This window comes from Leptinotarsa decemlineata, unplaced genomic scaffold (genome assembly GCF_025532065.1).
Source record: "Leptinotarsa decemlineata unplaced genomic scaffold, Ldec_3_MD MMD2_tig00026307_RagTag_RagTag, whole genome shotgun sequence".
Classification (NCBI taxonomy): Eukaryota; Metazoa; Arthropoda; class Insecta; order Coleoptera; family Chrysomelidae; genus Leptinotarsa; species Leptinotarsa decemlineata.
In genome coordinates, this window is record NW_027412681.1 from 7,063,711 (window position 1) to 7,091,377 (window position 27,667).

At 35.7% G+C, this 27,667-nt stretch overlaps 1 protein-coding gene across 1 annotated transcript in view; it reads right to left on the reverse strand.

Annotated features, from left to right (window-relative positions):
• Positions 1-6,915: 6,915 nt before the first annotated feature.
• LOC111502672 (MAP7 domain-containg protein plexus) overlaps positions 6,916-27,667 on the reverse strand; it is a 47,635-nt gene continuing 26,883 nt past the window's right edge. The window contains exons 6-17 of the mRNA XM_074181104.1: positions 27,210-27,400; positions 26,122-26,375; positions 25,579-25,821; positions 25,384-25,477; positions 18,063-18,284; positions 14,748-14,925; positions 14,377-14,574; positions 13,295-13,944; positions 11,972-13,180; positions 11,090-11,287; positions 10,011-10,655; positions 6,916-8,407 (exon numbers count right to left, since the gene is read on the reverse strand). Of these exons, the coding sequence (XP_074037205.1) occupies positions 8,208-8,407; positions 10,011-10,655; positions 11,090-11,287; positions 11,972-13,180; positions 13,295-13,944; positions 14,377-14,574; positions 14,748-14,925; positions 18,063-18,284; positions 25,384-25,477; positions 25,579-25,821; positions 26,122-26,375; positions 27,210-27,400 (4,282 nt within the window). The 3' untranslated portion in view covers positions 6,916-8,207. The remainder of the gene's footprint in view (positions 8,408-10,010; positions 10,656-11,089; positions 11,288-11,971; positions 13,181-13,294; positions 13,945-14,376; positions 14,575-14,747; positions 14,926-18,062; positions 18,285-25,383; positions 25,478-25,578; positions 25,822-26,121; positions 26,376-27,209; positions 27,401-27,667) is intronic.

A 27,667-nucleotide genomic window follows, 5' to 3' on the forward strand; every position in this document is an offset into this window, starting at 1 on the left:
TATATCCTTACCTGCAAAATGGTTGAGCTGTAGACAATGATTATTGATAGGACACCTGAACAAAATGAGGCTGTACAATTGAGAACTCAATTGCAGGCAATGCAACTAAGGGACAGACAGGTCATATTTCATGTGAATGTGAGGCATTGAATCACAGGCGACAAAGAATTTATGAACGAACTGAATTATGTCCAGAAGAATATGTCACACATCCAGTAAGGGACCTATATAAACTAGTACGGCGAACCAAATTATTGGAACGAGTGTCATGAAAAAGATGGGAGGAAAACTCAATGAGCATAATATGCTCACTGAGTTTTGAGGCTGCGCTGTTTTTTAGAGACTTGGAAGAAATGGACAAGTCAGGCAGCCCCCAAGCAGTAGTAAAAGCCTGTTTTGAATATTTGTTAAATCCTTGTTTCAGATGGACTGACATTGACATGCCAACTTCGAAAATAGCTATCACGACAGTATCAAGGGAAAGACAATGAAAATTTATTTAGATAGAATACATATTTTTGAACCTGGCAGTGATTGTAGCTTTTATTCAATTTACAGTCTACATGAATATCATTGAAGTTGCTACAATAGACGATTCTTCTAAACTTATTTTTGGTTTGCTATAAATCGTCTTGCCTCCTGTGAAGCAATGTCACTGTCCCTTTGTTGCATTGCCTTCAGCTCAGAAACAGTTCTGCTGTTATGAACACATTTGTCTTACAATTTAATTCATATAGAACAGCTGTTCTCAATTTTTTTTGTGGAGCAACCCTTTTGGAAAGCGAAATACTTGACATAACCCTACAATAAAACGATAGTTTTTAAAAGTGTATTCTTTATTAATAAGCATAATAAAAGTACGATGTAAGAGTTACTTATTACTTACTAACATAACAAGAATAATAATGAGAGTCATATCAGGTTCGGTGGCCAGTCTATTGCAGTATTTGTTTTTGTGGCTGCATGTTTCGCACAAATATGTTGTTGGGAACAGGAGAAGAATATCCAGAGCCATCTTGACAAGCATTGGATGTTCATTACGGATTCTGCACGTTAAAAGGCGTCGTTTTGAACAGTGACTCTATACTTGTGTCTAGTGACATTTCTAAAAAAGATTCATATACCTCGTTTGACATACTTGCAGGCTTTTGCAAGTTTGGTAAAAAGGGATTATGAATCCATGAATTCAGTTTCATTTTTGTATTCTGTTCTTCGGGAAAATACTTTTCAAAAGATACGCGCATCTAAATGAAATATTCATTCTTCAAATACCTATATCATCTTGAAACATTTCCGAGTCGTTATCCCTGATACACTCACTGAGTGACGTAACGATTTTTATTCTTCTCTTACCAACGGTAATAATCCAAAAATCTAATTTTCTTATGAAGGCAGTTACTTTGTTACAGGCCTGGAAAACTATTGTCTATTTACCTTGCATTGATAAATTTATTTCTTTCAGTTTTTTAAAGATATCCACAATAAACGACAGTCGGAACAACCAAGTTTCATCATATAAACGGTCTTTCAAATTAAAAGAAGTATCTGAAAGAAACATTTGTAACTCGGCTCTAAGTTCAAATAGCCTTGTTCAACTTTCTTATTAGTCAGTGGGCTATGCTTGATGACTGGCAGTAAACAAATCTAATAAAATGAACTTAAAACGTTCAAGCCAGTCTCGATATACCTACACAGTAGGTTGAATGGACTGACGCCTATCAGAAAACAACTACTCCCCTGGCTAATACCACGAAGGGCGTTGGATTATATCCGACAGGCGTCAGTGCATCGTGGTATTAGCCAGGGGAGTAGCTGTTTTCTGATAGGCGTCAGTCCATTCAACGTACTGTGTAGGTATATCGAGACTGGCTTGAACGTTTAAAGTTTGGGATTGTAGTGGTCATGATTTGATAAAATTGATTATTTTTACCGCTTCATCCAAAACTAATTTTAGATTTGACGGCATTTGAATCTTCGCAAGTGCTTGTCTATGCAGGATACAATGGCTGGAACTAAAATTAGGACTAATTTTCTTCAAAAAATATGTTTATTTCATTAAAAATTTCTTCTCCAGTAGTGTGTATGGGCAGCGGTGAACACATAAGCATATCTTCTTAAAAAGAACTTTCATATGGATATCTCACGATAACCAGCAAGATAGCTAGACCAGCGATATCAGTTGAATCATCCATTTGTAATTATGATGCACTGTTTGGAACCTTTGGTGTAGTAATGAATATTACTGGAGTTTTTTCCCAACACCAAATCGTTATTTTTAACACCTCGACACGTGTTTCGATCACCAAGTGATCATCTTCAAAGAGGAAGTTTTAATCTTCCTCTTTGAAGTTGATCACTTGGTGATCGAAACACGTGTCAAGGTGTTAAAAATAACGATTTGGTGTTGGGAAAAAACTCCAGGAAGAGGAAGAAGTTTTATAATCTTCCTCTTTGAAGTTGATCACTTGGTGATCGAAACACGTGTCAAGGTGTTAAAAATAACGATTTGGTGTTGGGAAAAAACTCCAGGAAGAGGAAGAAGTTTTATAATCTTCCTCTTTGAAGATGATCACTTGGTGATCGAAACATGTGTCGAGGTGTTAAAAATAACGATTTGGTGTTGGGAAAAAACTCAAGTAATATTCATCCATTTGTAAGACGAATCGTTTTTTGTAGATGTGTAACTATTTCTTGTTTGACTTAGCTTGCCAGATCATGAATTCGTGAAACATTATCGTTTGATAGCGGTACAGTAGAAAGATGCTTTGTAGATTTTTCATCGAGCTCACTGTTAAATATGTCTAACACACATGAAGGGTGCAGGAATAAAACAAGGAGTGTCCAAAATATTACGTTTCTTGGTTTTCAGTTCTATCGGGTGCTATTTTCTAAGCTTTTTCTTGTGGCCAACATTAGCGGCATGAAACTTGGAACGTCACGTAGATTGTACATTATGAAGATCTACCGTACACGCATAAAACTAGGAAGGTCCGCGCGCTACACGTTCAAAACAAGGAGGGTCTACGGCTTCCGGTGCCAGCGAGTCTCGTCGATCAAAATGGTCCAGTCTTAATTCAACTTGCATGTAGTACGCATCGTGATTTATGTTATCGTTAATAGGAAGCTTTGTACTATATTTTATGACAAAAATGGAATGCGACAATGTGGCAAAACGGTCAAAAAAGAGGCCTAAAACTGGGCGAATTCAAGATGTGATGAAGAAAGTTCGATTGGCTTCCCATGAGCAGGGTCCGGCATGTCTTTGTAAGCGTTTGAGATGTTTTGAAGTTACAACAAACGAACAACGTATGACGATTTTGTCACATTTCAACAATTTGCCCACAAACAATGAACAAAATAGTTATTTATGCAGTTTAATTTCGGTTACTCCGGTTCAAAGACGTCGAAATCGGAAGTCAGAAGAGGAAGCTGTATTTCATGATAGCGTATTTTCCTATAAAATTAAGGTAAAAGAAGACGACCGCATTGTTGAGACATCGGTTTGCTACAAAGCTTTCCTGAGTATCCATGGCATTAGCAAAGGAAAACTAGAGCACTTGCAGAAAGCTTTAAAGGATAGAGGAACGGCCCCGAAAGATAAAAGAGGCCGACATAGTTCCAAGATAAGGAGCTCACCTGATTCTACATATCAACACGTTTTTGACCATATTAGTTCTTTCAAGGGAAGGCTTTCACATTATAGCTTGAACGATTAAAAAAAACTTTACCTACCTGAAGAACTTAACATCACCAAGATGTTCAACATGTTTAAACTGGTACATCCAACAGAAAAAATATCTTACGAAACTTATCGTAATATTTTTAACACTAAATTTAACATCAGTTTCGGATATACGCGGAGCGATACATGTAGTACATGTGATAGATTTACTGCGGAGGTAAACAGATTGGGAGTCGAAGGGACTCCAGAAGCTGCAGTCGCTATAAGAAGATTGGAAATTCAAAATGAACTCCATAAAAGAAAAGCTGAATCATTTTATAATCAAAAACGATCGGTTAGGCGTCGAGATAGAACCAGCAATGATTTTATCGCCGTTGCAATGGACTATCAGAAAAACGTATACCTTCCAAACATACCGACAAACGACGTGTATTATATGCGTCAACTGTCAATGTATTCTTTTAATATACATGTTTTGGGTACAGCACAGTCACTGTTCTATACATATCCAGAAAATCTTGCAAATAAGGGATCTGATGAAGTCTGCTCTTGTTCGACTTCTTAAAGAATCACGCTGAGAGTAGCATCAAACATCTGCACATATTTTGTGACTCTGCCGGAGGACAGAATAAAAATTATTCCGGTTTCCGTTTCATGCATTATATTGTACATTCTGTTCGAAGACTTGATTCCATCCGTATCACATTTCCAATCCGAGGACACTCCTACCTGGAGTGTGACAAGAATATGGGACTGGTTAACCTAAAAACACGAATGGAATTGCCGAAAAATTACTATGAATTACTGGAACAGTCGAGAACGAAACCAACTCCGTTTTCTGTGATAAGGGTTCAGCAACACATGGTTAAGGACTGGGGAACATTTTTCAAGAATAAGTTCAGAGCAAAATGCCCCTTTGCAATTCAAGAAATTCGCGAAGTTTACTGCACCTGAGATCATCCAAAGCTAATGTATTTTCGATCAACTTATAATGGCGCCTTTAGTAACAGTTCTACTATTAATAACAAAAAGAAAAAGTCTGGAAGAATCAAGCTGGAAGAAAACGAGTTTGAACTTCCTAATGCAAAATATACAGGTAAGCTCATAGAGCATCTCAAACATAGAACCCGCACTTTTTTTTTAAATTTTTTCAGAAACATTACCCATTAAAAAGAAGTTTTTAAACTTGCAGAAACTAAAGTTATATTGTGAACAACCAGAAGCAGCAGATTTTTACACAAGACTTGCACACTATCAGTGACATTTTGATTGGCAAGAATAGAGAAAATGTAAATACGGCTATGCCTATCACATTCCTTGCAAGGATATGATGGACATTCCATGTTTTTTTCCTGTATTTTTGTATATTTGCACACAATTTTGACAACAAACCTAAATTTTAAAGTATTGTTACAAAATTTCATTCTCTGTTTCAAAGAATATATTTTTTAGTTGCCTTTATATAACAGTAAGAAAACTTTGTTTCATTTTGTAAGCAATTAACAGCGAATTTATATTAAAATATTAAAATACTTGAAATCTATTTTTTGTGACATTCTTTGTTTTATTCCTGTACCCTTCACATGGTTTTATTAAATTATCACCGATAGTGTGCGCTTCACCTGCTTGTGCAATGCGATAGCTAACCAAATATGATGCCTCCGTGGCCAACACAAGTAGATATCGGCGGTGGCGGGGCGGCATAGTAGTATTGTACGGTACATTCACCCAAATGGCTTGCATCGGATTCTTTGGAGTAGCCTAATGCCTTTCGGCAAGACAGCGGTAGCTTTATCTTAAGCGGCAGCCCGTTTGTGTCGGCTTAAGTATGCCGATTATTTGAATGAACAAAGTATACTGTGGTGGGTGGCGACTAAGTTCGGCTGCGCCTCGATCGTGATACGCCGCGTCAAAACCAAAGAGAAGTGTTTTGAATTTCTTGCAGAACCCTTACAGAGGTATCGCGGAACCTCAGGGTCCCGCGGAAAACAGAGTATGAATGATATAGAAAAAACCTCCATTGATTGAAATAAGTAGTGAAATAATTATATAAGAGCCTACCAACCAAGTTGGTGTATTCAGGAGATGCAAGACTTCGACTTGGTTGGTGAAAAGCGCGGTTTGCAAAATTTTTTTTCGGATATTTTAGCCCCGAAGTGATTGACCTACAGTAATTCAGGACGAGGATTTGGGAACCCTGGTGGAGACTTATCCAACACAAACGGTGCGTGGGATGGCGGAAGAACTGGGCTTCAGCTCCCAAGCGGTTTTTGATGGTTTAAAACGCATTGAAAAGGTCAATAAGCTAAAAAAGTGGGTGTCCCACGATTTGAACGATTGACAGAAGTTGTTACGTTTCGAGGTGATGAAAAGTGGATCCCCTACGACAAAAAGAGACGTTCTGGACAGTAGTTGGACACCCATAAGCCACCCAGGCACTTTCCAATGGCGAAAACCCACCAAAACCACGGTTACTGAATGGTGGTCTGCAGCTGGTATGATTCACTATAATTTTCTGCAACCGGGCCAAACAACAGCACACGTTTCACAAATTATCGTCCGAAAATCAAACGAATCGAGTGTTGAAGTTCTGCTTCACCCACCATACTCCCCAGACCTCTCGCCAACCGACTACCATCTTATCAATCACTTAGATAACTTTCTAAACGGTAGAACTTTATCAAATCAGAATCAGGGAAAAACGGCCTTCGTCGACTTCATTAAATCCCGAACACACCATTTTTATTTCAACGGAAATAATCGAATTGTGTTACGTTGACAAAAGTGGCAATGTCGCATTATTTCGATTGAATTGAATAAGTATTCATAGGGATATTACAGTTTAGATTCATAAAAGCGAAGAAAACTTTTGAAACAACCTAATATTAACGTTGCTTCTGGTTTTCAGGTGTTGTAAATTATTTTCTTTCTTATAAAATTGAAGGAATTCTATCATATAACATGAAAAATCATACATGAATCTTCTCCAGGAATCAATCTGGTTGTAGACGGATTTCGTTACATTGCTGATAGGACTACGAATGCTCCCTTTGTGGCTTGAAAAATCGTCAACACAGCTCACCTGGAATCCTCAGGCTAATAACTTTACTAGACGATGGCGTCGACTTCAAATCAAAATACTAGGTTATTTTTTAAAGTGGGGTTGAATCTGCTATAGTGCTCAGTTGTTACGAATGAAATATTAGGAAAATGGTTTGGTAAGAAACAACAAGTATTATTAAAGACTTTAATTTTCCTTGTCATGCTAGAAATAAGTTACATTAAAATTACTGAAATTTTATATCACAGAATAAGTGAACACCACTTCACTTGCTTAACTAAACACCCGTAAATTAAAATAACAGTTCAAGATTTAATTTAAATTCGATATTAGTCCATAGGAATTATTTTCATTTTGTTTCATTTTTACGAAATTTCTACCACCTGGAAGAGAATAGAATATTCACTAGTTTTTGGCCAACTTGACCAAATACATAACTGTATTAAAAAACAATGAGTATGATGAAACACACCTTTTTTTATTTTTCTAAATATAAAGATGAGGTATTTAAAATTACGTTCGTAATCAAATGTTCATACACAATTAATTGTTCAGAAAATTACATTTCCCTACTATTGAGTGATATTTCAGATGATTTTTTAACGAAATTCAATACTGTTAACAACAACAAGAAAATATTATTTCTGCTCAGTAATTTTGACACATCCATTCCCCACCCATCTGCACATAAGACACTCTATCTTCATAACCATTTTATAATTCCTCTTCTACTTCTTTTAGTACTTATTCTGAGAAACATTAAACCATTTTAGTCAACAGGTCAAAAATTCATTTTTAATAAGATATCCTTTTTGCCGGGTTTAAAAGGCATCTATAAATGGTCATCCTTAAAGGTACAAAGACCTAAAATATCCTAGATTTTTCATTTTTCAATTCAACAGATCAAGATATTCATATGATGTGGTACTGCAGGTTTTTCCTGCAGCTGAAAAATCAAATGCGCCACTGGAATCAATGAAGTCGCCGCGGAGCGCCAATTAATTTTTGTTGCTGTTTTATAATTTCATGATTTGTATTTTGGAAGTGTTAATTTATCATCTATTATCGAGCCATCTGTATAAATATATTCAACAGGCGGAAACTCAAACATATCTCTTGATAAATTTCATTTCATACTATTCAACCACTTTACCTCCTGTGAAGAAAATCCGGTAAAAATGAAACAGAACAAAAGTGTTTACTTCCCTTAAAAACATTCAGAATTACACATGAAGAAATTCATCAGTTCGTGGAAGCATCAATACATAATACTATAACAACATAAATATTTATAAAGTTCCGCATGTTCCATCACAGCATATTCTCGTAACAAGTCCAACCTTTCAGCAAACACTCAAAAACCGCAATAGCTGATGCCTTTAAGAGAACTTACTTCTTAATTATTTTCAACAAACAACAATCGAACAATTCAACAAAAATAAAAGTGTTAACCACAAGTTAATGTTACCGAAAACAATGAATGAAGTACTTTAATTGGTCGATAATATTAAGCAGTTCTTTTCTCTCTCTGTCGGTACTAGACAATATCGTGTACATGTTTCGTTGCTTCCTTTCCAAAAATTTCACCTCTGCCTGCTTCTTGCATGTTTCCGTTGACAGAACTTGAGCTCGTTCTTTAAGTTCTGTCATTTCTCTACATTGTTCTGTAACAATAAATATTGTCCTTTATGATAATTATTTATTAAGAATTGAAATTTTGTCATAACTTTTTTTCAGGGTTGTTGGTCATGGTCTACTGATTTACATTAATGATAATAATTTATTAACTATGGTTGATATACTAGGTATATATGGCAATTTTGTTTGAAGGTGGTTGACAATGTTTCGTTGTGTATTTCATTAGTTCGGACTTCCATTTTCTAACATAATATAAATTGATTTAAAATCCCAGAAAGAATCTGTAAAAAATTAAAAACATTAACCTAAAAATAACAATTTTATTAAACAAAATAGCGGAGAGGGAAGAGGGGATAGGTGAAAGCACTCGAATGACCTATAAATAGTCTGATCTTGGAGGAATATGTCTAGTTATCATCCGAAGACGATTGTGGCTACTAACAATCGAAACGTCGTGACGTAACTTGTTTTGAATCCTCTAATTTTTAATTTTCATTTCTTGACATTGTTATTTTTTGGTTAATCTTTTTAATTTTTTTAGATTCTTTGTGGGATTTCAAATCAATGTATATTATATTAGACAATAGAAGTCCGAACCGATGATACATATGGCAAGTCAAAATTACATTAAAACTTCTAAAGAATTAATATCATATAGTTATATTTAACCAGCATAACAACATAGTTATATAGTCAATATACCAACAACAAAGTTAAGTGTTTTGAGTATTCAAATTTTCTGCTATAAAAAAATAGATCATAGTTTGCATCAAATTTTGTGTGAGAAATGGAACTAAGTGCATAAAAAAGTTTGAAATAATGGTAAACGGTGATTGTATTCCAAACCAGAAAAATGTTTACGAATTGTACAAGCTTTTCACAGACGGTCGAGAAGATGTGAATGGCGACGCTAGCCCTGGATGCCCCAGCACATCAAGAACCAATGAAACCACCGATGAAAATGTTGAGAAAGTTAAGAAAATTGTGTTGAGAATATCAGCATATCGGTTGGCTCATGCCGTGTAAATTTTTCAGAAATTTTGGGCATGAATCGTGTGGCAGCAAAGTTCGTTTCAAAATTGCAGAATTTTTATCAAAAAAACCGTCGCATGAATCGCCTAGGAATTGTTGAATGACGTCAACGGCGATCCAGATTTTTCTAAAAGGGTCATAACTGGTGATGAATCATGGGTACATGGCTATGACATCGAAACCCAAGTCCAATCGTCCCAACGGAAGAGTCCAGGGGAGCCAAAACAAAAAAAACACGCCAAGTTCGAACAAATGTCAAGGTTTTGCTCACTGTTTTTTTTTTCGATTACAGTGACGTAGTGCATCCTACGGTCAATAAGGAGTATTATCTTAAAGCACGCCAAGTTTTGCAGTAACATTAGTTACAAATAAGTGGTAAAAACATAGAAAGTTTCGTTTTTCTTTTCTTCATTATGTATATATAATTAAATACATCACGTTGAAGAATGAAATAAAATGTATAAATTAAGAGAGTGACAATAAAAATAGATTTTACAATGACACAAAAAATGCCTTGTCAAAGAATTTTATGCTGATTATCAAATACTTTCGTGAACATATCTTATATATTACTAATTTGAAGAACAAAATAGTTACCTTTCGAATACTTCTCGTATGCCTTCTGGATTTCCAGCAATCCGGGCCAACTGAACCCCGATTCTGCAGTACTTTTTAGATCTGACTCTTTGGCAAATTTACCATCCTTCATACTTTGCTGGTCAACTTCAGGCTTATTATTCTGCTTAATCACATTATCCTTCGCCAATGCATATTCTCTATGTGTCATAATATGTAAATCAATTCTCTTATTTTCAAATCCAGGAGATTTCTTTGAAGCCTTGGAAGGACCAACGTATAATTTATTCAATTCAGAATTCAAACTTTTGCACTGCTGCATTTCAAAGGGTTTCGAAGATTTCAGACTTAAAATCAGATTCCTGTTAGATTCTGAGTAGGTCTCTGATGTAACATCTACATTTCTCTTCTTAGTTTCAACAATATGATTTGTTAATTTTTGGAGTATTTTATCAGTCTGTTCCTTCTGTCGTTCACAAGAATTCTCATATGGGTGTAAAATGGGTAATGCTAAAGATACTTTACTTCTATAACAGTTCAAGGGAATACATTTTTCATTCTCGACAGTTTTCGTTTTGAACACTTTTTGGTAATATTTAGTAAGAGAAGAGTCACATTTCCTTCGCAACCTTTCTTTAACTACTTCTGGCCAGATCGTTTCCATTTCTGTAAAAAATCAACAGTGTTTTATATACAATAATTGAGAGAATCCAAAGAATTTTAAATTATTTAATTTATCTGCAGAAATGGTCAACAAATTGCTTTGAAATTTTGAAACTATACTAAATGTACTTTGTATGTAATTATCCCTGTTATTATTGTGGGCTACGTACATTCGAATAGCGATTGTTTTATTTTTTTTATATTGGAACACTCATCTCAAACATACGTTCAAAATTTTAGCTGTTTAGCATGCTTAGTTTGTTGGTGAGAGGCATAAAAGTTAGAAGTGTTTTGCGTCTATGGCTATTTTCTGTTCATGAGCATCATATTCTACCTGGTAAACTTAGTTCATTCTTCAGGTTATACACCCAAAAACTTCAATTCATTAATTATTATTTACCATAACAGCACGCCTTAAACAGTTATAACTTGCTCACCTTTCTTAACTTCTATATTAACGGTTCCTAATCCAAGTGACTGCAAAAAGTTGTTCTTCTGGTCATTGTTCTCTACTACATCCAATGAAAAACTTGATGTTATAGGTAAATTGAGAGGAAAAATTTCAGTGTTTCCTTCCTCCTGTTCTACATCAGGTGATATCCATTTTCTTCTGACAATCTTCTGCAATTCAATTGCTGAAAAACATTTTTGTAAAATAATATTTATTTAAAATCATGACACACGCTTCTAAAATAATACAATCACATTGTTTGATATCATATAAAATGATTTGAAATCCCGGAAAGAACCAATAAAAAAAAAAGAATTAAAAATGAATAACTGAAAATAACAATTAGATTAAGCAAAAAAAACCTTACATGAAATAATAGTGAAATAAAATACAAGTAAAAATAGAACAATTAAACAAAAAATAAAAAGTTAAGAGATTCCAAACCAAGTTACTTCACGACGGTTCAATTGTTAGTATCCACAATCGTCTTCGGGTGATGACAGTCTTCACCCGAATAAATGAAACTAAAAAATAATGTCATTTTAATATTTCCATTTATTCTTTACTATAAGCATGTTATAAATGAACAAATATCTAATCATTAAGTATGAAGTTTTCTCAGGAATTTAATTCGAAAAGCCTTTGAACACTTTTAGAAAAGTAAATAGTATGTATACGTTTATCAAAATATCTAGGTCTGGTGGTATGCCAAAATTTCTCAAAAGGTTGGGAACCCCTGGTCTAAATGTTAAGTGTAATGTACTGCTCATATCAGAGGTCCGGAATGTTACTAATAAAAATTTATTCGACAAAATATTACCCTTTGGTAAAAAAAAAAAAATAAACATACTTAATGATGAATACTTACAGTTTTGACCAACATGAGTCGTCAGTCTAAAAATATTTAGAAACTCCAACTTCCCAGGATTCAGTTCCAGCTTGCACGCTGGCCCCGATTTGATTAGAAGATCGATTTCCTTTCCATCATCTGCATCTGATCCAAAATAATCACTATCATCTTCGGATTGGTCAGAAATAGCGCATTCATTGCCAAAACCATCTAGATCATTCTTGTTGGATTCTTTTCTCCTCTGCATTACCTCTCTCCTCCGGAGAACAGCAACGTCGATTTTGCTCAATTTCCGACGTTTCGTCGGAGGACTTTTCAGAAGAACGTTGGGTACGTTCAATATGGTAAAAGGGTTCTCAACGAAAGCTGCGGTTTTTTTCTTTTTCGCTCTCGTCATAGTACACTTAGGGACTTTTTTTGCCGCCTCGCAAAGATAGGTGGTTCTGGAGAGGTCCTTGAGGCTAACGTCGTCTCTTCTAAATTTAATCGCGTTTTGCTGATTGGCGGAATGGTTTTTGTTATCTATTTTTCTATTATTTTGACTAGTCATTTGAGGTAAAGCCACGCGGTATCCGTCGTTAGCCATCGATTCTGACATCGATTCTTCCTGAATTGGATAAACAAAAGCAGGTTCCGGCAACTGAGGGCTGTGCGACTGAATAGGAACTTTGTTCAGTGGAGTCTGCGGGTGTTTCACTTCGGAACTTTTATCACAAAACGCGTAGTCGTTGAACTGTCTCTCAAGTTCGGGGGTAAGTACGATGTCCGAGGGAGTGTAGTCGGTCGTGCACACTCGGGTTTGTACCCGTGGTTTTTCCGATTCAAACGTTTCGTCGATTAGTTTTCCTGATTTTGGTCTAATTGAACTAATTAGCTGTTGGGGTCTCGATCCCCCCTTAGTCGAATTCTTTCTTTCGTAAATTATCGACTCTATGCTGAATCTGGTGTACTGTTTTGCACTTTCCAAATCGTTCTTGCTGAGTGCAGATGTAGTACTACTAACAGAATTTGCAAGGGTTAAATTACCTCCACCGACAGGAACAGCAGATGTAACCGTAGAAGTATCATCGAATGTTCTGCAAATGTCCATATCTTTGTTAGTTATGAGATCTGCAACAGTCGATACCTCCTCAATTGCTGTCACCAACTTGGATCGAGTGTTCGTGTTTATGTCGATTGAAGTATTTTTGTCACTTGCCATCACGAGAGGTACACTAGGCTTCCTGTCTGAAACAAAGACAACATTGTTTTCCTTTGAATAGGACATCAAAGAGTAAAAAACTTTACCAGAGCACGAAGCATTCCGCGACCAGTGGCAGAATCCAGGCGAAACAGGAGGTCAGGCAGTGTCGCCGCCTACTCGAACCCCTTCGCTTGTCGCGGTGTTCGTGTGTCCCTCTTCCGAATTCTTAGCAACAGTAGACACAGTATCTATTCCAGTAGGAGTACCAGCGGAGTGGGTGTTGCCGTTGCTCGGCTTGGGCGTGGGCGGTTTTGGCGACGCCCTGGTCGGGGTGTGGCTAGGAGAAGGCGGAGCCAGACTTATCATTGGCCCTGAAGGTTGGATGACGGGGCTTTGGCGTTGACTGAGGTTCAGGGTGTAATTCGAAGCCATGCTGACGTTGGGAGAGTGCCTTTGCAGAGATGGGCTAGATCTCGGGATAGGATAAGTCTGCGAAGGGGCGTTGGGCGCTATGAAAGCCGATCCCATCGAGGACTGGCGAGTTGCCGACGTTAAACCTATTGGAGAGGGTGGTAACATGGAATTAGGATGCAAGACGGGGATCATAAGAGGCGATTGAGCGGTTAAATGAGGTGGTAGGTGGGGTGACATGCGAGACTGAACTTTCTCCCGTTCGCGGTGGAGCCGTTCCTTTTCTCTTTGCTCGCGTTCTCTTTGGATTTGAAGTTCTCGTTCTATCAGCTCTCGTTCCATGTATTCGTCTTTGCGGGTGGCAGCTAGTCGGCGGTGCTCCTCTTCTAGCTTGAATCTCGAATAAAAATATTTCTCTCAATATAATTCAGTGATATACCAGCATATACAAACTCATCGACTGATTTCTTGATTCCAATCCCTGTGAGGTGAGTTCCTAAATTCAACTGACAAATTCTGATGGGTGGCTTCAACCCATAGAAAAGTGCTAATGTTTTTAATTGATCAATAACTGAAAAACTGAATACATATAAATTTAAGAACTCGCCTCTTCCAATACGATAATGACAAATGACAAGTGAAGTACTAAACCAAAAATGACCACAGTTAACTGCTGTTTGTTAATAATTAGTGAGTTTTCTCCACAACAAACATTCCATGTTTCTTAAGAAAATGAAATGTTATTATTTCATGTATATATTATAAAATTATGCAACATATATGCTGAGCCAAATGAATCTGATTACCAACAATAATTTACTTCACTTACCTTTCGTGCATATAGAGCGGCATGGTCGCTCCGGGTATCATATAGGGTAGATAAGGATTTCCAATTGGAGGCCAAGGCGGTCTCAACATCCCCATGCGATCATAGTAAATTTGTTCTTCCATCAAGGGTATCGAAGGGTAAGGTGGGTACGTCGGGTAACCAGTTATTTCGATACCGGCTAATGAGGGATGTTGCATTCTACAGAAAAACCAGTTTGCATCAATAACCACTCGCAAAATTTGTTGAGGCTGTGCTAGTTACATTTTTGTTGCCAAGAAATATTTTATTCAAACTTGCAATCAATCAAACTGTATTTTTTTAATGAAAAATCATATACTTATACAACACTTTCTTAAAAAAAGTTTACTTACCTGTCTTCCGGTCGATAAGGTTGAAAACCACTTCGAGACATATCCATCATCGCACTTGCATGGTACCTATCTGCGGTGTTGGTAGGCAGCCTGGGTTCGTAAGACCGCATCGTTGTGGATCCGATGTATGGAGGAACTTCGGCAGTTACTTTAGGCTTTTCAGGCGCAGAAATGACAGCTGAAATTGACATTGCACAGTGAGCAGACACTTATTAACCAGGTTTATATTTTTGTGACGATTTTCTTTCTCGTCTTCTACTGCAAATAAAAACACTTATAAATTATTATTTCACATTTCCGTAGTACTGGAAACTGGCAATAACTATTATTAACTTCTTCTGTACGTAAGATTTTTTTAAATGATAAGTTACTTGAATTGAAAGGGGTATATTTTGTAGGAGAGATTAATTTTTGGGCAAAAGCTTTTTGGCTTTTTACTTATTCATCTTTGTGCAAAAAGTTTGGGAAACTTTTGAAGGAAGAAAGCAGTAAGGTTTAAAATAAACTCTTCAAAAATACAATTTAGTTTGTACTCCTAAAATTTGTTATGGAAAAACAGATATCATTAACTAAACCTCATGCACGAATATTTAGATGTTATCGGGTGTGTATGATGTAAATCAAAAGGGGGAAATTCGTGGACAGAACACTCAAAAAATGGGGGCAAACCGCGGACACGTGTTTCTGGCTATTGGCCTCATTAGCGCGGTGCAGCCAATTGCAAAGATGGACAACAACTGGATACCAAAAATAGCAAGCTTGCGTTGTCAATTAGTCTTTCAAATATTTTTTAAATTTTTGGGGGTTCATGTTTTTTTTACGAATGTTGATAGATGTAGATGTTTACATCGAGAGAGTTTTTACTAGATTTTTGCAGTCTCTTTCTGCTTGGTCTGATTAATTGGCGGCCCCTAGTGAGATGAATGTGGAAGTCAGAGTTTATTTCATAGTTTTCTATATTTTTGTGAATTTCTTGTAGAAGTTGATAAGTATATACGGATGGTAATGTCATTATTTTAAGAGATGCAAAGAGTGGTCTACAGAAGCCGGTGTAACTGGCACCAGCTATTATTATTCTTATTGCTTTATTTGAAGGAGAAAAACTTCATCAGCCTTTGTGCAATTACCCCATAGAATCGTACTATATGAAATATTGGAATGGAAAAGAAGTATAATAGATAGATAACAGATAAAGTTAGTTATGTTTTTTGGTTTTCGGAGTAGGAAAATGTATTCTGAGATTTTGACACATAGCCGCTCTGTGTGAACTGACCAGTTCAGTGAGTCATCAATTATAATTTTCATCAAATCAACACTGTCACCCTTGGTTAGGAACCAATTAGATATGAAAAGTATATTTTGCGTTTTACTTGCGTTTAGCATCAAGTTATTTCTTCTGAACCATATTTCTGCTTTATTTTGGGCTACATTTATTTCATTTGATTTGTATTCACATCCTCACCTGTGGTAGCAAGAGTTGTATCATCGAAAAATGCAATACAGTTAATGGGGGACATGTAAGCAAAAATATAGTTGACGTAAATTATAAACAGAAGGGGACCCAGTACTGAGCCCTGCGGAACACCACATGTGATAGGTTTCATGTTAGAAATATTATCTGAATCAGGTACAACACATTGCTGCCTATTTGAAAGATATGATGAGAGGTGACCCTCGTGTACCTTATGCCTCCAGTTTCTCCACGAGTATTGAATGTGAGACCCAGTCAAAAGCTTTAGTCAGAGCAGCCACAGTGTGTTCCTCTTTCTGAAAACCTTCTATTATGTTGTCCACCACTTTTGTCAGAGCATAAGCTGTAGATGATAATTTTATAAACCCGAATTGGTTTGGGTTAAATAATTTGTGCTTCAAGAAGTATTCGTAGAGTCTATTTTTTAGAATGATCTCGAAGATCTTGCCAAGACTAGGAACAATTGAAATTGGTCGATCATTACCAATTTTATCCTCATTACCTTTCTTGAAGATGGGGGTGACCCGAGATATTTTGAATTTGTCCGGGAAGTTACCTTCTACAATGTAAGCATTGAAAATATTTGTTAAGAGGTTCAATCAAATATGTTTCTGTTTCTTTTATAAACCATTAAAAACAGTTTCAACTTGTGTTGTTTCAAAACGCCGCCACTTTTTTAACGTAGAATACCTATAACCCTTTCGATTGATTCATCACATTAATTGCAATCATGGTGCCACTTTGAAAACTGTTTGGCCTTCCACTTTGTTTCTAACATAATCTCTCAAATAACGAATAATTTCCGTTAACAACTTCCACTACAGAAATTCTGAGAGAAAAATATTTAATCTATAAATCACTGAGCTCTGTAGACCAGATAATTCAATTATTCGTCCTAATCTTGAAAAAGATAATAAAAATTGTCGAAAGCTCGGTAGAGGTTTTTTAAGAAATTCTGACACTGAGAATCCGCCATCTTCATCCGGTTCAGGTTTCCGGATAGGTTTTGGTGATCAAAAATCTGAGAATCTGAATTCCGGGTGGAACCGCGTCTAGAATTTTCAGTTTTTCGACTTTGAAGCCAATTTCAAGTAAGTATGACTACAATAATGTCTCATACTCCTCAGGTAGTGACACGCTTCGAATGTTTTGTGAATTAATTTGAAGTAATTCCAAGCATGTTTACCGAAAGTAGAATTTCAATTGCATATTTGCACATAGAGTAATTGTTTTATGCCTGGAGAACATCAATACACTCGATTTACCTTTGATTTTTAAATCATTATTATATGCCTGACATGTGCGCTTAACTTCAGATTAGTTACCTTGTTTTCAATGATTAAAATATTGGTATTGCCGTAAATTATCCCCTGAAAAAAATAACGCCGGCCGCCTCTGGTCTTCGTCAATCGACTGTGACTTGGACAAGGTCGTGCTCACCTCTACTAGCGTTTCTCGATTGTTCTAGGAGTCACGTCGCTTCCAGAAGATTTATATCGGCTTCCAGAGACTTCCATTATGACATATAAACACCACCAACAGGCAGATGGGAAAAAAGTCTAGTTGAAAGTGCGGTACGACGTGAGTTAATAAGGCGACCAACATTTGAATTTTAGTCTGAAGGTCAGTTAAAAGTTTTTGTGTTGTATTGCCGATGTATTGGTGAAATGAAGTTTTCGATGATTTATTGATGAAAAAAAAATCAGATCATTGGCAAAAAAAAGATAAGAAAAAAGCACCCGTTTTATACTTCCTAGATAGTTATTCAAAATTTGAGGTGGCATTAACAAACAACTATCATGAAAAGTTGCGAGATTCACATTGAAATTTTCGATTTAATTTACCTGGTTCTCTTCTGACGGATTCAGAAGCGGGCTGACTAGTTGGAGGGTGCTCATTGGTTCCAGGAACGGTCTGCTGAGCTAAGTTACGAAGTGCCGCAGCGAAAGAATGCGAGAACTGGTTCTGAGTGCCAGGACCGGGACCCGAAACAGCATGCCCGCTGGTCGTACGAGGTTTAGTGCTAGAGTTGGTCGAAGAGGCGAGTTTGGGACTGTTTGGTAATCCTGAAAAGAGCACAGCTCTTCAATTAATACGTACCATAAAACGTAATGTGCATTTTAATATAAAGAAGCTAACGTACAGGGGAAACCCTCGTGGAGTTCAACCATATTTATTTCATTATATATCGAAATTTTGTATCATTCTTTGTATTAATATTCTGAAATAAATATTATTATTATTATTATTATTATATATTACTGCAAGGAAGTTAGTGATGTATATAGAAATTATTTTGGTAATAACTACAACACTGAAAAAAGAAATATAGAGGCCATACAGGGCGATTCACCAGAAACTGCGTAGATAGATATTGCGTAAAGAATAAATAGGAAAATTATGAAAAATTTGGTATTATTTCATGTATTACTTTTTTTTTGAATCAGCTTAGGTAGAATCTTTTTGAGGTTGAGTGGAAGAACAACTCAGTAGCACTTGTGCTAACTAAGTTGAACTTCGCCTTTTGTTATGTCAGCAACTAGCTCTCTAATTTATTTAAATATTTGTATGTAACTACAGCTGGGTAACAATAAAGACGATTATTATTATTATTATTGCTACCATATCTTTTTCTGCTCATAAAAACACATATAATATATTTTTGTTGTAGATATGGTTCAGATACTCATAAAAGATTTTCTTATTCGAAGTTAGTTGTAGAAAACGCTCAGAGCAATGTAAATATGAAAAAATATGAATAGGTACCTAAAAATGAAAAAAAAACTCTCTAAAAACTCTACGGTACATAGGGAGACGTAAAAGTTGCTATTGTGTTTTTATTTAACTCAGTCAACCAATTTCCAGGGCCGTAATTTAAAAGGGAATAATTCACCCAATTATAATTAAATATTACAGAAACATCCGGAAATAGGTATAAAATAAAATTTTATTTCTCAGTATAAAGTGAACGTCTACGATCCAAAAACTACAACAAAAAATACAGGTCTCCGTATTTAAAAATTCAAAGATGTGGGTGGCCCAAGTCAGATGAAACCCTATATAAAAGATTCAAGAACATATTCTGATAGGTCACATAAAGAAGATATAGGCAAAATAATAATTTGGGATTTTTTGGTTTTTCCTGTATACCTCCAGAACCAAAAGAGCTATATTCGATTTTTTCACATCATTGAATAGGTCTCTAAAATACGCAACTTGGCCACAATCTAACCGACACTCTTATCTCTTATCGTTTACGAGAACCCCATGTACAGAAACGAATTTGAATAGCCCTGTATATCATCTTTGCTAATGTGCTTAATAAAACGCGCGTTGAGACATAGTATTTTTGTTCTGGAGTGGAAAAAGTGTTTCTTTAGATTCGTTTCACACCAAAGGTTCCAAATCTACCAATCAAATTTTCCGCAGTTTGTTTCTAAAGAGGGTAGAAAATGGTAGAAAAGGGGTATATGATATTTTGTAGGATAGTACATAAACTGCGCTGATGGGTCAGGACTATATCAAACCAAATACTAATACACTATTGCATTACTAAATTTCCTCTAGCCCATCCCCACCCCATTTAAACGAACAACGCACTGAAATAACGAAGATTTCATCCCATTTTCTAATCGAACCACTTCACCTTGTTCTCCTTTATGTCCGAACAAATAAGGCCCAGGATAGTGCATGGAAGGAGAATGTTCCATAATGGAATGTTTCTCAAAAACAAGTTTTCCAATTCACTCTGTACTGAAAAAACGTCACACAAACTACGACACACACGAAATTCGACGCTCACAAGGAAATTCGGCGGAAATTTTTGATTAGGGGCGTTGATGCAGCCGCAAATTCGCGTTTATCGACAAACGCCGCCGGCGGGTGGTCAGGACCGGAGTCAATTATTTGGGGCCCGCGACTAAACGGTCGGATGTCAGCGTCAAAGCTATATTCCGGTTTTGTTGGTATACAACTGCGGTAGACATCATCAAAGAAGTTTGATTCTCCGATTTCGCTCCAATGGTGGTGACCGCGGCTCTTTTCTATTGGCCGAAATGAAAGACCTCTTTTACGAGTGTTATTCAATGTAGGTAGACAAATTTTATTGATGGTAATTTCCTCTTTTTTTCGGCTGAAATTGTTTTTGTGGAATTTTTATCGCCTCCCTATATTGGTGTCTTTAGCATCAGTATGTTTCGTCATTGACGTAAAATACAATAGGTCTGTATGGAGAACTATTACGCTACCCTTTGAATACCCACTGAAAGGGGTTTCTGAGAAGTACTATTACCCATTTCTATGTATGTCCGTTCTTTGTTGATGGTTAACTTAACGATTAGTTTTCGAGATAATTTGAAGTTGAAATTGCCATGTTAATAATACATTAGACAGACCACTCGGTAACTTGTATGCCTGAATAAAAAAAAAATCGAGCAGTTCTTCTTATCAGTTTTCTGTTAAATAAAATCCCTTTTTTAAAATCAATACCCACTTCTCTTCTTCCAGTTTTCATTAGTAAATCGTTCGATTGTTTTGTTTAAACGGGTCGTGTATTGTTATTTGTTTAAAAATGCCTTACATTACTGCTGAAAGGGTTTCAGTTATTGCTTTATTTTTTGGCAACGACCAAAATGCCAATAGAACATCAATTTTATTTAACGAGCAAAACCCTGGTAAACACCTAAGCAGAAATCACGTTCTGGATTTGGTCACAAAATTCAGGGAGACAGGTTCGGTTTTAAATAAGAAAAGAAATGTTCAGAGAAGGGTAGTGAATGACGATAATGCGATTGGAGTGATTGGTCAAGTCATCGCCAATCCCAGGTTAAGTACCAGAGGTTTATCAGCAATGGCCGGAATAAGCCATATGAGCGCATGGAGAATCCTTAAAAACCACAAAATTCCATCCTTACAAAATTAAACTTGTTCATGATCTCAATGAGGATGATTTTGACCGAAGACAGGAGTTTTGTGAGGGCATGAGTGAGAGATTAATGCAAAATCCCGAGCTGCTTTATAACATCTGTTTTTCGGACGAAAGCTCATTTTATTTAAACGGTTGCGTGAACCGTCACAATTGCCGTTATTGGTCGGATGAAAACCCAAGACAATACGCAGGAATACATACTCAACATCTCCAAAAGTTGAATGTCTGGGCCGGAATATTAGGCAATCATATTTTAGGTCCATTTTTCATTTATGGAAATTTAACCGGTGATTCTTATTTACAACTTCTTGAAGAGGCAATATAACCTCATATAGTTGAAATAATTGAACAGAATCCAAGATGTCAAGATGAATTTATCCATTTTCAAAAAGACGGTGCACCACCCCATTATGCCCAGCAGGTTCGAAATTTTTTTTGAAGGACAATGGATTGGCAGAAGAGGTCCAATTGAATGGCCAGCACGATCACCAGATTTAACACCACTGGACTACTTTTTGTGGGGATATTCAAAGTCTAAAGTTTATGCTACACAGCCAGCCGATTTGGATGAATTTCGTCGTAGAATTATTGATGAACGCCGAGCTATAACTCCTGAGATGTTGAATAATGTAAGAGCAAAATTCGAACAAAATCTTTATTGTCGCATGGAGCAAAATGGCGCACATTTTGAACATTTACTCTCAATTTCCTATGTGAGTTACCCTTATTAGGTGTTACTTTTTTGTGTGTGATTTAAAAACAATTATTGGTATTTATTAACCCTAAAACAATTTTTTAAACTTTTCTGTGTCATCAGCATTCAAGGAAATCAGCAGGTTGTATTCGTTGTGTAGGTAAGTTTTTAGTATGATTCACTTTTTAATCAGAAGCATAAAATATCCACGTCAAAAGGCAACCTTCATAAGGAGGTGCCACTCAATTTACATAAAATGTAAGGGTGGTAACCAACCCCATCCCCCGAAAAAATCTCGTAATGAACAAATAATTCTTCCTTTTTTACGAAATCAAATGGACACGTATTAGCAGGTTGTCATAAAAAGCAAAAATGTATTTTTTTATGAAAGTTCTGAACGTAAATTGTACCTTAAAAACAGTTTGATTTATTTTAAAAAGAGTTGAACTCAATAGAAATACCTTTAAATCTTCAGATTATCTCGAAAACTAATCGTTACAAAAATTTTATTTCAACAAAGATGTAAAGGTATTCGAAAGACCTTTAAAACAAGGTGCCACTCGACCTACTTTCCCTATCTAAATAATGGTCGTCGGATGCACCCCTCCGAGGGGGTGCGTACTACAAAAAATCTGATTAGTCTGAAAGGTGTCCCCCTTTAATTAGAAATCGACGTGTACCAGCTTTTTTTTTAGATCTTACTTAAAAACGGCTCTGTTAAGTTTTCGTTGTCACACACTGTAATATTACGGCACTTGTCACATTACGAGTCCTCTCCCTTCTCTTGTCTAAGGATACATGTATGAATTTCATTTCAAAACTGTGATGAGCCCCATATGGTCCTCCACAACTCATAGTTGGTCTACAGTAGAAACTAGTTAGTCTATAACCTTCAATATTTAAGAAATGTATGTCCACGTTTATCGCCTATTTCCACAAAATAAACGTAGATATTTGAATTTGGATATGAAATCGCTATATAAAAAATCAGCTTTATCACTATTTAGAATATTGATTTTTGGGAAAGAAAGTTTTTGGCTTTCTACTACTCCATCTTGATACAAACAAAACAAATAAGGGAATCTTCCAAAGAAAAGAAGGAAGTAATCAATTTGAAAATAAGTAACTCTATACATGGATGTGTAAATCATGCAAAGAAGTAACTTTCAGACACAAACTGAAAAAAAGTCCTCCTGAAACAGCTACTTTCATATAAACATTGAATTACATAAAGAAAAAAAATTCTTTCGAAACAAATACTTCTATATGAACACTGAATTATACAGAAGATACTTTTCTCTACTCAGTTTGTATTTCAAACATTTGTTGTGGAATAAAAATCAGATATCATTCACATGAGTTCTACTTTGAATGAATGGTAATAAATTGTACTCACATGGAACACTGTCACCCTCACTGGTATACACCGATGTTTCGCCTTAAGACACTTGCCCTAAGGCTCTTCAGTACCAAATTGGATAATATTATAGAAAATACACACACTTCATTCATGAATTACGATTTTTAATAAGATTCCTCTTGGCTGGGATTAAATCAAATAGCTGAATGAATGTCATTACGATGTCATCGATGACATAAGCAGATCAAGCTTATTCTGTGACATTAAAAATCGTAATTCATGAATGAAGTGTGTGTATTTTCTATAATGTTATCCAATTTGGTACTGAAGAGCCTTAGGGCAAGTGTCTCAAGGCGAAACATCGGTGTATACCGGTGAGGGTGACAGTGTTCCATGTAAGTGCAATTTATTACCATTCATTTAAAGTAGAACTCATGTGAATGATATCTGATTTTTATTCCACAATGAATGTTTGAAATACAAACTGAGTAGAGAAAAGTATCTTCTGTATAATTCAGTGTTCATATAGAAGTATTTGTTTCGAAAGAATTTTTTTCTTTCGTGTAATTCAATGTTTATATGAAAGTAGCTGTTTCAGGAGGATTTTCTTTCAGTTTGTGTCTGAAAGTTACTTCTTTGCATGACCTACACATCCATGTATAGAGTTACTCATTTTCAAATTGATTACTTCCTTCCTTTCTTTGGAAGATTCTCTCATCCCTTTCGTTTGTATCAAGATGGAGTAGTAGAAAGCCAAAAACTTTCTTTCCCAAAAATTATTCACTCCTAAAAATATAACCCCTTCAATCCAAAAAGAAATATTGATATTGATCAATTTGGTGTTTTTCAACTAGGATGTTTTTATCCTCATTAATTTTTTTGTAGATGTACCAATGACTTGTTTTGTGTTTGAGTTCTTATCTTTTGGTTTTTGAGAACATTCCTGGTGGTGTTTTTGTATGAATTGGTTTTTATCTGTTAATATACTGATTTTTTCAGTCAAGATACATTTGTTTTCCAACTCAACTGCAAATGTTTCATCCTTCTCTTTTATGATTGATTTTAGGAGAACTATTTAATTTTTGAAATATTTGATGATTTCATCACTAAAAATTTTGTTATTTGGCAGGCCCAAATACTTACTATTGGACTGAATTTCAACAAGGCAGCATCTAAGACGTGTTTCATCTATAATTATGTAATTACTGACAGGTTTCAGACAACTTCTATGGAAGATAGCCCCGCAGTCAACACATACTGCCACTTTCATTATTTGTCTTTTGCAACATTTAAAAGATTCATCAGAGATATCTTTACCCAATTTGACACTGGCGGCCATCTTGACCAACGAATTGAAGGAATATCCACCCTTCAATATTATTACTTCGTTAATCTACATGGTTTTAGCTTTAATAAATTTTTAATCCAGACTCAATCACTATTAAGTGAGATTTCAATTGCTAAGAATAATAACGATGATCAAACCCATCAATTATTACATTACACTAGAAAATAAATATTTCAAAATAAAATCTTGAAATATTCATCTCTTCCAACTATCTACACCATAGGTTCTGGTAAATGCCTGCCAGAAAATAACTACTTCCCCGGCTGATACAACGCTGGATATTGAGTTATATTCGACAGACATTTATGCAAGATACCTCACCCAGCTTAGACCCAGACCATTTTCGAGGTATTACTCATCAGTGAAGGAAAGATCAGTGCTGTTTGGATCGGATCTTTCCTGCACTGATGAGAGGTAATACCTCGATACTGCGAGACTCAATACTGCAAGACTAACCTCTGTGCGGTACCTTTCACTTATTAAAAAAAAGATATAAATCAAACACACCATCAATTTTATACAGCCCAGTTCTAACAGAATCCAGACATATAATTTTGCTAACAGTACATATTTTTTCTATGTCATTCGACACACTTCACAGTTAGGACATGAAAAATTGATGAATCGTCTCAATATGGTGAATTCTTTCATTTTCAGTCACCTACTGTAGGATTTCATAATAGCAGTTTGACTCTCTTTGTGAACATTGAATTCCTTCATTAACCTTTTATTAAAATAATTTCTTCAATAATAATTTTAACAAATAGAAAACTTGATATATACTCTCAATAATACATTAAAAATAACAATATATGTGCAAAAAACAAATTACTCACCTGGTCTCGAATCATTTTTCGAAGAAACTTTCCTCTCTGCAATTTTTGGAGAATTATTTCTCTTATTTGGTTTCATAATGAAAGTCTGAGGCACCTGCAACACAAATACATGATTAAATTCTGATTGTAAGGATAGATTGTCTAACTGCCTCACTCCTATGATATTATTGATGATTCTAGATTTTCTTTACCCACCACTTTATCACTCCGCTGCCCACTTGGCAATCTAGCCACGGTAGCCTCAGGACTATCCTCTGGCGGTGGAGGTTGTGTGATCCAGTTGTACTGTCTCTTGTCAAGAGGCAAGCCCCATCTCTCGTACTCTAAACTCTGTGTCCGCAAAGTCTCATAACAATCCAAACAGACTACTGAGTAGTCGCCGTTCTCTAGAACAAGAGAATTCTCGGGTTGAGGATGGAACCTCAGAAAAGGGAAATCCTGAAAAGAAAATTGTAAAGATAATGCAAAAACTGGTATTTCTCATTTGTTTATTCTCTTAGTGGAAGCATAGTAATAAAAAACCCACACCTGACACCAGTTTTAATCATCCCCTTTTATCACACAAATCACAATTTTGTTTATGAAGAAATTGTAATTACTATATATGAAATATTGGGCATGACATCAGTGAATCAGCTGTAGAATCGATATTGACAAAAATAATCAAGATCCGTGTCAGATATGGAGTTCAAAACTTATTATGTTGACAAATGGTCTATTATCGTGAAACTACATTACCTTGTTTAGCAATGCTCGAACCCTTTTCCTATAAGTAACGATGCCACAAACGTAACAGCAGTAATCATGCGTATTGTACTCTCTCCTCTCAGCCGGCAGAGCTGAGGCACCTTGAGCCTCAAATCTTCGCCACTGACTGACCATAGTGTGATAACAAAATGTACACACCAAAGCAGACCCGCCCTCTCGTAACTGTTCGGCATTCAGGGGACTTTTGTGGCTGAGAAGTCTTGGAAAGTACGGCGCATTTCTCCCTGAAAAGAACAAGTTTTTGAAAAAAAAAAAACTAATGAAATGGAAATTATCAAATATTAAGTGAGTTTATATCTACTAGCTTTTGCCCTGAGATATATTATGATACTACCCACGAGAGGCTAAAAGCACAGCTTAATACAATGGGGAATGTTCCTCCTGACAAAAATCAAGTAGTTTTCATAAAAGAGCTCTAAAACAACGCATTTTAAACTTATCATTTGAACCTTTTTCTTTAAAAAATTATTTAAATACTTAAAAAAGAAGAATGAAATAATGCATTCAACATTTAAAGGGATTTGTTTCTATTTCACCATTTGGCAACATCGGTTATAACTAATAAAGGACAATGAATCTGTTACCTGTATCAGACAAACAAAGATGACATATTTCAGAGGCGTGCTGTTCTGTTTACTTATGTTCCGAGTTCCGAGACATTCTGTGACATATGACATGTTGTGCACCTAACCTATCTTCCTCTATATAAATAAATAACAAAACAACTGTTGTTTATGTGGCTTGTGGAGGTGGTATTGAACTATAATTTATATTTTGCCTTAATTGTTGATTTATAAAGATAATTTTTCTTTTTTAAAGTAGAATATCTAGGTACGTATAAATTATTTCAACTTGATATAGGCGCTGTTGCCAATATGTGAATTAGAAACAAATCCCTTTAAAAATTGAAGCCCAATATTTGAAACATCAATTTGAATACTTTTTGAAGTGAATTTGAAAAACTCATGAATTAAACTCAACTTCATTTTGTTCAAACTTGCATTTGCTGTAATAACCCAAATTGAGGAACATTCCCCATTTTCACAACATTATCTTACCTTGAGGTTTGCTGTAAACAACTCTGGCCAAAGTGAGTTCAGAATGGAATCCACATATAAAGCAAAATATACTGCTACCACCTGTTCCTGGATTGCTGCCACTTCCCACGGTTCTTTCGCTGTTCGTACTTGGGGGAGTGAGGATACCCTGATCACCATTTGCTGTCGTGTCTAAGTTAGGTATGTCATATCTAAAAGTGATATAAAAATCTGAGATTCAATGTTACGTCTTTATGAATAAAGGTTGCTTTGGTCTTTTAATCAATTATAGCACTATCATTGTTTTTTTCAATGATACTTAAATTTAACAAAGCAACACTTATCATTAAGAGTAGAGATAGAGCTGATGTTGAAAATTATGATGAAACCTAATTGTGAACCAACTGAAATGTCACAAAGCATTCAGAATATGAGGTATTGCAGGAAATGATTCAGGTACATTAATAAGCAGATTCAAG